This window comes from Bombus pyrosoma, linkage group LG1, assembly GCF_014825855.1.
Source record: "Bombus pyrosoma isolate SC7728 linkage group LG1, ASM1482585v1, whole genome shotgun sequence".
In the NCBI taxonomy this organism is placed as follows: Eukaryota; Metazoa; Arthropoda; class Insecta; order Hymenoptera; family Apidae; genus Bombus; species Bombus pyrosoma.
In genome coordinates this window covers 1020353-1032403 of record NC_057770.1, presented here as the reverse complement: position 1 = coordinate 1032403, position 12051 = coordinate 1020353, and the positions used below count along the sequence as shown (strand labels likewise).

Here is a 12051-nt window from a genome sequence, read left to right as displayed (position 1 = left end):
TAAGTGGCAATAGTGTGTAGGCTTAAGTTGCAATAATTCGTAGGCATAAGTTGAAATAGATCATAAGCATTAGTGTTAGATTAGAGGTAAGAATGCGATTAGTGCAATAAAGAGCTGTAAAGAAAGCTGAAAGTTCGTCCAAAGCCGAGAGGCACGGACTAAATAAAATAATAATAATATATGAATGAAGGTGGACGTACTTAAAGCCCCATGCACAACTGCATATGCAAGGCTGTAAGAAATGTTTGTTATAATTCAATTAAAGCAGAATATCAATGTACATATTGGGTTTGAATTTGGGTTAACTTTTTCAATCCGGCCTGCGCGAGGCAGCTGGCAATGCTTGCGTAAATAATAACAAATTAATTATAAAAATAATAAGGGAACGAATAATTTATATTATCAGATTATTTTAAGAAATAGAGATAGGAAACAATTGTTACTGTTCACACAAGCGTTCACGTTCAGGAGATTTATGTCCTGCGCATCGTGACGCGTTACCTGCTATGAATATTTCAGACAGAGATAGAAAGAAACACTCTACTTATGCTGCGTGTCGCAGAACGAGAACTATGTTGTCTTCCATATTCATTTTTCACGATTTAATTTTCGGACGGTTTTCTCTAACGAGTATCGAGACTTGTTTATAAGTCCGTGGATTTTTTGTATTATAATAATTATAACCAAAATAGTTACATATATATAACTTATTTAAATTTTTATTTATTGTAAATATAAACTTTTATTTGTATAAATTGATAAATTTTATAATTTGCATTATGAGTGTATATTAATAAAAGTCTAAACAAAATACAGGCACCCTAATAAAGACGGTCCTGAAATATCGCGCACGCGTAGAAATGTAACCTTTTAATTATATTTCCCTGCTTCGTTATTAGTCTACATATTATGACGTGATATGTAGATGATTATTATATCAAATCAGTATGTCTCAGTATAAATACAATATCAGTATAATAATGAGGCTTCCAACGTAAAATACATACGATAGTCATTTATTCTACGTTGTAAATCGAACATACGACTCTGTTAAAATTGGTTAATTTTTTCTGTTTGTAACATTCAAATAAAGGTAAATGAAATTCTAAAATGAATGTTGAAGAAAGTAGACTAAGAACTTTTACGGATTGGCCAGTAAATGCCACAGTTGATGCTGCTCGAATAGCAAAAGCCGGATTTTACTACACTGGACATGCCTTAGAAGTACAATGTTTTCTATGTGGAGTAAAAATTTCTGATTGGAATTATGGTGATCAAGCTATAGTGCGCCATCGATTAGCCGAACCTAATTGTCCTTTTGTTCAAAATCCTTCTAGTACTTGTAATGTCCCTCTGATACCAATACCTATTAATAATCTTGGATTAGCATCATCATCAACAGAAACATCACAGGGCAATAACATAGTTGAATGTCAATCTATAAACCTTTATCAGAATAAAGAACCTCAAAAAGAATGTAGGGTTATGTCACAAAGATTACAATCCTTTACTAATTGGCCAATTTCTTCTATTGTATCGCCTGAAAAACTTGCTAAAGCTGGATTTTATTATCTTCAACATGATGATGAAGTAATAATACATTTAAAAAATATAAATTTTACATAATACATATTTATATAATGTATATAATCATACCTTTTATAGGTACAATGTACATATTGTGGAGGTATTCTAAGAAAGTGGAAACTTGGTGATGATCCAGAGAGAAAACATAGAGAATATTTCCCTAATTGTAACTTCTATGTTCATCAAGATAAAGATGGTATTTGTACGCTAAAAAAGCTTTTTCTTTTTCTGTACAGAAATTATTTTATTTCAATTTTTCTTTCATTAGATAATTTATATTTAACTAATGTAAAATTAATGCCTGGTGCAACATCAAATCTCTCAGACTTAGGAATACAAATACACACAACTCCTAAAAAACCAGATTGTGCAACATACGAAGGAAGATTACGAACCTTTAATGGCTGGCCAGAAAATATTAAGCAAACTCCTGAAATATTAGCTAGTGCTGGATTTTATTATGATGGTATAAATTATATAGAACAAAGATATTATAATACTAAATAATACTAAACTAATAGTATGAAAATATTATAATAGGGTTTGGTGACCATGTTAGATGTTTTCACTGTGATGGTGGTTTACGAAATTGGGAAGCAACAGATGATGCATGGACTGAACATGCAAGATGGTTTCCTAAATGCGAATTTGTGAATCTTGTAAGAGGGCAAGAATTTATCAAACAGTGCATTAACAACAGACCACCTTTGGATCAATCAGTAAATATTATACAACTATATTTATATCATATGTTTTGTAAAAGTTTGAAGTTACTTTATATCCGTATAGATTTTTGAAGGTGTAACAGAAGATGAAAGCACAGATATAGCTGAGACACCATCTACTACTGTACCTTCATTAGAAATTACTGAAGCAACATTAAAAAAGTTACTAGAGAGTCCACCAGCAATGGTAATAGTTCATATATTTATTTGATTATTTCTAAAATACATTTAATATAATCATGGACATTATCTTCTCCCAGGAAGCTTTAGAAATTGGATTGCATGTGGGCAGAATAAAGAGGGCATTAAAAAAACGAATGGAGGAAATAGGGACACCATATACAAATTCTGATCAACTTATAGAAGATGTTCTTTGTGACCAAATTATGGAAGAATTAACAAGGTTAGTAACAAATAAAATTATTTGCTATATATCTGAGCCATCTCTTCTAGAATTAATTATTATGTTAAATCATAATGCTAAGGGAGCAAACCAATAGTGGTGTAGAACAGTGTAATGCTGTTAAAAAAGATGAATATAGAGTATGTTCAATTGAAGATGAGAACTCTGTAATATCCAATGACAAAAGCAATACTGACAAAAAGGCTAATTTTAAGGAATCCAGTAAGTAATAAAAATAAAAGATTGATCATAAAATCATTGACCTAAATTAAATTTGTATATAATAAGTCTTAGTATATACTTAATTTAATGAAAAATACTGCCTACTTTCCTAGCAGCTTTGGAAGAAGAAAACAGAAAATTAAAAGAAGCTCGTTTATGTAAAATTTGCATGGATCGAGAAATAGCTATTGTATTTTTACCTTGTGGACACTTAGCAACTTGTGTTTACTGTGCATCATCTCTTACATATTGTCTAATGTGTCGACAAGAAATTAAAGCAACTGTCCGTACATTTCTTTCATAAAACAGATAGTAAAATATTAATTGATGAATATATCGTTAAATTTATTTATGAAAATTTAATAATTTAAAACGTAAAGATATACATGTATAAAAATATATTTTTTGTATGTTTCGTGAAAATAATGTATGTATATCATTGTATTTATAATTTACTCATTAAAATAAGAGTATATATCAAAAAATAGTAAAAGAAACAAATTATGTACTAATACAGTATTTCTCAAATAGAAAATTGTGTTATTACGTCTAATGGTTTCAATAATTAATAAACATATAATATTAAATATTACAATGATAATATAGATAATGTTTATCTAAGCAAATAAAATTTTATATCTTCATATGTAGGTGATATTAATTTCAATTGTGTACTCTGAACGAAATGAATTTAATATTGTCTGTAGTGTATTGGATTGTGTTGCGTTATGTTACCAAGTTGAATCGCATCGGAAAATATTAAGATTTGGTTTACGGGGTTTGAAGATAACTCCCTAGTACAAATTCCATTCTTTAACTCGTTGAATGCCACGGGGGTCACCGGTAACCGGCACTCAACTTGGCCGTGGCGCTGTGGGGATCACCGGTGACCGGCGCGCCAAGATTAGTAGAAATACAGCAAATGTCAATAGTTATAAATTTTTTATTATTACCAGCGTTACTACAATGGTATGACAAAATTAATGCAGTATAAAATATATAAAAATAATTTCATTTATACATGGAATATAGATCTATTATGTGCGCCCCCCACCAGTGGCTGTCGAACCCGTTGGGAAAAACGAGCCTTTTCCGTGTTTTACCTTAATGAACAATAACCCCAAGGAATGTTTCTATTTAAAAAATGTTTGATGGCAATTAAGGGTCTTGACAGTAAAGTAAACAATGCTAAATCTTGTAACGGTTCTTTAGAATTATTGCGGGTCCGAATAAGTATATTTATAAAAATAGATGATCATCTTGACCGAGGGATGAATTATGGTTTATGATAGGTCCCGGGACGTAAGAACATAGAACAGTTATTTAACAACGCGAAGAAACAATATGAGATAATTGATAATCGCAAAAAATAAGTGAATAGCGCAAAATCACATTTCAGCGCCACAGGAGGCTATCGATGACCTCAGTGAGATAAATTCATTAATGATGATTATATACCGTAACATATGTCTTGTAGGTAATATTTCAACATTATATGTATCGTATAATATAAAAAATTCATCGTAGCGCTACGGGCAATCTCTGTAAAACTAGTGTGGTATTCAATGTGTTAATTATAACACTCGACTAGTTTAACGATAAATTTCGGAATTAGACTTGTTTGTTTGAAGGAATTAAATTATTTCATTCGAATGTTGAAATAAGATTGACTCCTCCTTAGAAGAAAAATTCAGAAGAAAAAAATAATTACAGATTTCAACTTAGTAATAAGAGTTATAAATTTTATGTGAAAAAGAAAAGTACAAAGCTAAAAATGGAAATCGTTATATGAAACAATTAGCCACCATTATAAAAGAAAAATGTGAAAAAATGTCCATAGTAAGAATCTGACTAATAATCTGGGGTGTTTATAGAGGGTATGTGTTGGTACCTTTTAATTAATACCTTCGGTATATGGCTCCTTCAGGTTCGGCTTGTAATATTCCTGAATAGAACATTGTCATATAATTTTATAATGTCTATTCTAATCATACAACATTTTTGATTGAGAGGGTAAATATTACGTTATATATAATATGTGAAATTTTCCAGTTGCGATAATAAAAAATGTATAGTAATATATTTATCATTTTATATTAATTTTATATCAATGTATTATTTACACATTACAAATGAAATATCTCGTTTTTGGAAAATAACATTAATCAGTACATTTTCAATGTAATTTAAAACTGAGATAAGCTATCTTAGATTATTTAGTAATATAAATAGTCCTTGTTACTGATACATCACTAGTTGTTATTGTAAAACTGATGTTATTAACTGTGTATTTCCGGATGCCAAGTACGTATATAAAATAATATCTTTAACATATTTCGTTATAATAATTGTATAACACATAATATTATATTTCTAAAAACATTAAATTTGTATGAAATATAAAAATGCTAAAAATACCAGGGGAAAAAATTTCTTATATACAATTCTGCAAAAGTCATAGAAATGCTGAAATGTAAATAAAAAAAAGTTTAAATTTGACGATATTTAAAAAAATAGATATATATATATATACATATGTATTGATTTTATTAAATTGTCATTTTAAGAAATATTTCCAAGAAATTTACGCACTGGATTAATATGCAACTAAAAACCTACATACAAAGAAAACGTAGTAGATTTATCGGTGCTTTTTCTACGACTTTCATTATTATTATTACACTTTAGCTAAATCAAGTTGAGTGGAAACTACAGGGCTTAAGGAAGAACTTCATTGTTGTTTCCTAAGAATATTCAATATTAAAACATTTGATCATATATTTATATTTATCGTTTGAAACCTCTTCATTATGTTTTTTAGATATATGCATATTCTTTTACTTAAAAGATTATATTAGTATGTTTATTAATACATATTTATTTTAATGATAATAAAAGTATGAAAGATATAATAAATAAAAAATTGCACTAAAGATATAATATGTATGTACATATATTGTCGTGTGCTGCCGTGTCTTCTTACATTATATTGTAAAATTGGATCATGGTGGAGAATATTGAGATTCGATTTACGAGTATCTGATTCCTTATCGAAAGATAGCTTTGGAGTACAATTCCATTCTTTGAATATAAAACTCGGCTTGTGTTTATCAATAGATAAAGAAATTGACTAATTGTTCTCAGAAGAATTCTTGCTTGATTGTATAGAATTGATTATATTGCTTGACTTTCGGTATTAGATCTATTTAATAGTTGGAATACTAAGATTAGATTGTTTGTCGGAAATATAGTCAATTCATTCGTACAAACAACGAAATTAAAAAAAATAAAAATAAATGTAAATGTAATATTATATATAGTGAGATATTCGAGGTTTCATTGGATGCAACGTAGTGATAGCAGATGATGATTGGAAGAATTACATAAAAAAGTGCAATGTGATGTTAAAAATGAAAACTATCACATGGAAAAATTGAATACCGTCATGTAAAAAATAAGATATTGAAAGATGTCCGGAGTAGAAAACTACAAGCTTTATAGAGGGTATATATGATTAAGTACCCTTTAATTCTTTGATATGCGATATAGACCCATTATTATTTTCTTGGGTGTTATTGTTTTCCAGATCTTATTTCAGGTTGCATTTTCAGATCCGCTTTTTCATATCCGTTCTATCGATTGGGCTTATTAGGGTCATAAAATACGCTAGTCATAGGATTATTTTAGGGTAATAAAAACTAACTCATTGTCTCAACTGGAAGGAAAACAGAATGATATATTTCTCAAATATACGTATTTGAGTAGTATCTGATTTAGAAGTTATGATAGTTTTGAAATTATATCCTAATTATGCTCGAAACAATTTGCATTTTCGTATTATTAAAAAACTTTAAATTGCTTCAAAATTAATTCAAATATTTATCATCTGTTATTATCAGTAGTGGCATTTCTTTAATTGGCCCACAATGAAGACTCGCTACATTGTAATCCTAAATAACAACCTCGCTGGCATGCACATAAGCAATAGCGCCGGAATCCTAAGTTATACAGAAATACTTACGAAAAAGAAAAAGATAAAATACAGAGACCAAAAGTTGTATTAACGTGTACGTGAATTTATGAATTAATGGGAGCAGAAATGATATCTTCTCTAAGGAATTACATTTTTTCGCAAATAAAAGAAACGCGATACATCTCTGGAGCTTCGAACGCATAGGATTTAAAAAGAAAATTTCACGCTCGTGTGAAATATTTCATTAATCGTACTTCGTATTTCTACGCTGCGCGATGTAGGTTTCCGCGAAAACGCTGCACGAATGATACATATATGTATGTACCCTTTCTAATTCCTCTCGATAGAAGCATTATATTTTCAGGTGGAAGATAATGTTTATGAATGAATAAAGCGTAATTATCTGTAACTTTACTTAAACTTAAAATTGAGTAAACTGAAAAAAGAACTGAATTGAAGTTAGATAGAAACGTTAGGTATGTTACGAAATACGACTATAATCATGTATATAAACTTCTGCAATGAAATTAATAATAATAGACAGATGAAATTCGAAGCCGCATTTAAATTTTGCGCTAAATGACTAATGACAAGTGTGTTGTCCGCTTTAGGCATACGTAGATTCTTTACGTGGTGCTGCACGCGCATGCGCAGCATCGATATTTAGTTGCTTGAGTGGGATCGTGGGATGTGGTTGGGTAGGGTAGGCAGGAGGTAGAAACAGGAGTTTTGCCACGTTCAGTGTTAGGCACGCAAAAGGTATGAGTGAATGGACGAGTTTTGTATAATAACGTTGACAATAGTGTTTTTCGAACATTTGCCGACTTGTCGAAGTCAGTACGTCTAATATTGGTATGTTATATATGTAATGCATTTTTGTTTTATCAATCGTACAGATATAACATTTTTCGAGAAAAAATTAACTGGAAACGTTTCTTTATTTGTAAGTGAAAATATAATACATGTTAGTGAAATAATTTCATGGACTTAAATTGTTAATAATTTACACAAGTTTATGGAATTTACATAAATTATACAGAAATTGTATCTTTTGATTAAACATTTCAAATATCAAAATATGCTCTAAATAGCATAAATATATAGTAATTTGTACAATCACTCTAATTTTGAAAAAACAATTTTTAACTTTTGTTGTAAGAAGATAATGAGTTATGTTTGGTTGAGGCTATCTTTCTTGCATACCAACTTCCGTTGTGTTCTTCCACTTCTCCCTTTCCTACTCTTGATTACGCTGTTGCCAAATGTCATAAAATGAAACAGATGTGAAAGTTCAGTGTAACTTTAAGATTTAATTCCGCGATGTATATATTGTATATTTCTCTCTTTCTTGTTTACGTATTGTTAAAATGTTTTACTTACTTTAGAGACGGAATATAAAAGTTAATTAATCGATTAATTACCTTTCTCTGATTTTAATTATATCAAATTTTATTAATCTTTCATGAGAGAGATATGAACATTAAAAAATATATACTGTTTGAAAAAGTTTGTTTCAAAGTTAGATAAATTGTTAATAACTGTATTATTTTTTTTATTATGTGTATATGTATTTTATATCGTATAAACATGTTTCAGTCATTGCAAAATTTTTCGATATCAGTATCGGTACTACGTTTCTTTTAAACGGGAACATTAGAAAAGTATGCGTTCTGAAAAGAAGAGGAAAAAGTACATTACAGATTTCTAGTATACAATTTAATAAACCGGTTTAGTGATCTGTATAAATTACAATTTTTCCTAATAGTAACACAACATTATTATTAGATTAAAAGTCAAAATTTTATAACGTCATTTGTGCAAGGTTCTTAATTTTCTTTAATTAAGATTTAATAAATGATCTTCGTACGTATTAAAATATATTATATATATAGTATTTATTACATATTTTCAGTTTTATATAAAAACTTTAAAATGAAAAGTAGCATGATGTGTTTAGCTGCTTGTAGTTGATCAATAAATTTAGTAAGATTTTGTAACATCAAATTATAGTATTAAATAATGTAAAATGTCAGTTGCTACGCCCTTGTCGATGCATTTCATTCTCATGAGCATACAGTGGTGTAATGCAACAAGAGAAGTTGAAATACGGGCCATACAAGCGGCAACGTTGCACAGGGCGGTGAACAGAGCATGAGACTGTGTAAACTCTAAGAATCGAGAAGGAGAGAGAAAGAGAGAGAGAGAGAGTTCTCGGAAGTTTTCGTTTGTGTGCGATACGTAGGCTGCGTCATTTCAACGTTATGTACTGAGAAAAGTCCATGATACTCCGTCATTCACGAATCATAACGGCATTGTAATCATTTAACAAGTTTAGAGTTCTTTCCCCTTCCCTCTTTCTTATCAAATGCGGGTGGTATGTCCCATAAATGTATAATACGATCGTACATTCAACGCAATATACATTTAAATATGCATATTCCATATGTTGCACAATTTTATTATATATAATTGCAAGTTAACTTTACTTATTTTTATTAATAAAATGAAATTGATGCTATGAAAAATACTTAGAGTAGAAAAAATAATTGCAAGTCAATAATATTTTAATAAAAATCTATTTAGAATTAATATTTTATATAACAATTGCAATTTTTTTAATAGGTTTGAAGATATTTTTAACAATAATTCAAATAAAATGATTGGTATAATCAAACACAGAGACTTGGGAAATGATACAAACTTAAAATCTTCAGGAAATGCACATTTAACACCATCAGTTTCTGTAACACCTGATATATGTCATGATGAAGCAGATAATATTGATTACCATTTTGAAGCAGCAAGACTTCAGAGTTTTGAAAATTGGCCTGTAACATACATTGAACCTGAAAAGCTTGCAGCTGCAGGATTTTATTATACCGGTGAAAGTGACAAAGTGAAATGTTTCGAATGTGAAGTTGAGATATGTAAATGGGTAGAAGGTGATATACCCATGGTCGATCATCAGAGATGGTCTGCAAGGTGTAGATTTATTCGTAAACTGAACTGTGGTAATGTACCCATTGGAGTAGATCCTGGTACGGTGATACCACCAAGACCAAGAAGTAGAGATGTATGTAGTCCTTATGGTTTAGAATATCGACCTACATCTGGTCCCGATGACCATAATTTTTCAATGGAATTACAACTAGCAAGCACAGCTAAACTTGGCTGTTTAGGTCTGGGAAGGACTAAGGGGCCAGTACATCCAGAATATGCTAGTTATGATGCTAGGTTACGCACATTTGTAACATGGCCTAAATCTATGCCACAAACAAAAGAACAATTAGCCGATGCGGGCTTTTTTTATACTGGGAAAGGTGACCAAACCTTGTGTTACCACTGTGGAGGTGGTTTAAAAGATTGGGAACCAGAAGATGATCCTTGGGAGCAACACGCAAAGTGGTTTTCTAAATGCTGTTATTTATTAATCGTACAAGGGCAAGATTATGTAAATAAAATAACAGGCCAGCATATATCTCCACCTTCTAAAGAAGTAAGTACACAAATCTATATCCTTAATTGCATATTTTATGCCATGTGCATAATAAGTAATTAATAACTGCATTACATACTTATGGATATTGTATTTATTTCAGGAAACAATGCAGATGAATCTACCCAGTTTTATTAAGAAAGTACAATCTACCAGTGTAGAAGTAGAAAGGAAAGAAGAGACAGAAAGCAATCCAGGATCAAGTTCTCAAAATAATGATATTTGGGGTATTGCCAGCAATACAGAACCCATAAAAAGAAGTTTAGAATCCGAGCCAGCAGAAAATCCATCAAATATAAAAACACAAAATACCAAACCTACTGATGATGCAAGAATGTGCAAAATCTGTTATAACGGAGAATTAGGAGTGGTATTTTTACCATGTGGACATATGGTTGCTTGTGTAAAATGTGCTCCTGGCATGACAACTTGTGCAGTATGTAGAGAACCTGTTACGATGACTGTACGAGCTTTCATCCCATAGTATTCCATACATATTCATAGTATTACTACAATTATAGATAAAAATACATTGCATACATGGATGATATATTTATGGTGATTCTGTCCTTCGAATTTTACTTTTAAGTGTTTTTTCGAACCACCAGAAGCAGCATTAAAAATAAGCATAATACAACTAAGAATAAATCGAGTTGCAGGTGTGCTGGTTGGAAAACGACTGGGACTCGGATTCGTACCTGTTGATCTCTCGGTTACGAACCCAAGCCCCAGTTAACCGAGCCAGCGCAGCTCGATAGTATCTGTATACATCCTGATAATGAATAATTTCGCCTTCCCGCAATGCTTCGAGACAACTCGAAAAAGCGAAAGAAATCAAATTGCAACAAAAAAATGCGCCAGTTTCGAGAGCAATAAAGCAAAAGAAGCAAAAGCCAAGTCGTCGCCATGAGTGTACGTTAGACTTTCTCAATTCTTCACATCAATGTATAAAGAAATTCATTTTTAACATGTATCACGATTGAAAAATATTTATCACTTATCATAGCAACTGTAAGTATTTGGTATAGGGGGTTAAAGGATTAGAAAATAAAATAGAATATGAAATGCATTACAATCTTGCATTTTTATTAAATTTCTCTAGTTAAATATTAATTTTTTGAAGACAGTTGAAAGTAAAGTGCAAAGCGCGGAATTATTACAAATATATTTCCTGTATGTAACAGATCTTCATCTACAATTGTTCCATTCATTTACATTGCAATTTCTACTTCATGCGTTAAATAAAGTAAATAATTTATGTGAACCTAAAATAATACAATAAAAATTAGTGTATGTAAAAAACAATTTCGGTATTTAAAAATACAATTACGAATGAAAAGTACAAACACGTTTATTAACATTTCCAAATTTTTAAATTATTATTACTGTTATTTATTCAAGTAAATTTATTCCATGTGAAGTTGAATATTGGGTAAAATTGCTAAATTTTATGTAATATTCTGAGATATTCTAAAATTTTGTATATTCAAAATTTACACGTCAACATTATTAATTTTCTATTTATTGCACCTTTTTTTTATACATATGTTAAATGGATTGTCGTATCTTTTTTGTTTGTTTCTTTAACAATGTTAACAATGTTGTTGTTACATATACATTTACATGTTCTGTAAAAATGATCAAA

The 12051-nt window shown here is 30.1% G+C and overlaps 2 protein-coding genes across 10 annotated transcripts; both read left to right on the top strand.

Annotated features, from left to right (window-relative positions):
• Positions 1-871: 871 nt before the first annotated feature.
• LOC122570199 (baculoviral IAP repeat-containing protein 7) lies at positions 872-3354 on the top strand. 4 transcript variants are annotated; one of them, XM_043732250.1, is made up of 8 exons: positions 875-1590; positions 1666-1783; positions 1913-2053; positions 2128-2306; positions 2377-2499; positions 2573-2715; positions 2798-2937; positions 3051-3354. In XM_043732250.1, exons 1-8 carry the CDS (start codon positions 1111-1113, stop codon positions 3239-3241), a joined length of 1515 nt encoding a protein of 504 aa, XP_043588185.1. In that variant the 5' UTR covers positions 875-1110; the 3' UTR covers positions 3242-3354. The 4 variants fall into 4 exon arrangements, with proteins under 4 accessions (XP_043588158.1, XP_043588167.1, XP_043588185.1 ...); XM_043732241.1 differs by having other exon boundaries at positions 876-1590; positions 1856-2053; XM_043732223.1 differs by having other exon boundaries at positions 872-1590; positions 1666-2053.
• A 1728-nt stretch (positions 3355-5082) lies between these two features.
• Positions 5083-11748, top strand: LOC122570174 (death-associated inhibitor of apoptosis 1-like). 6 transcript variants are annotated; one of them, XM_043732207.1, is made up of 3 exons: positions 5083-5241; positions 9533-10406; positions 10510-11748. In XM_043732207.1, exons 2-3 carry the CDS (start codon positions 9567-9569, stop codon positions 10888-10890), a joined length of 1221 nt encoding a protein of 406 aa, XP_043588142.1. In that variant the 5' UTR covers positions 5083-5241; positions 9533-9566; the 3' UTR covers positions 10891-11748. The 6 variants fall into 6 exon arrangements, with proteins under 6 accessions (XP_043588142.1, XP_043588134.1, XP_043588117.1 ...); XM_043732199.1 differs by lacking the exon at positions 5083-5241 and adding an exon at positions 7576-7669; XM_043732182.1 differs by lacking the exon at positions 5083-5241 and adding an exon at positions 7606-7762.
• The last annotated feature ends 303 nt before the right edge of the window (positions 11749-12051 follow it).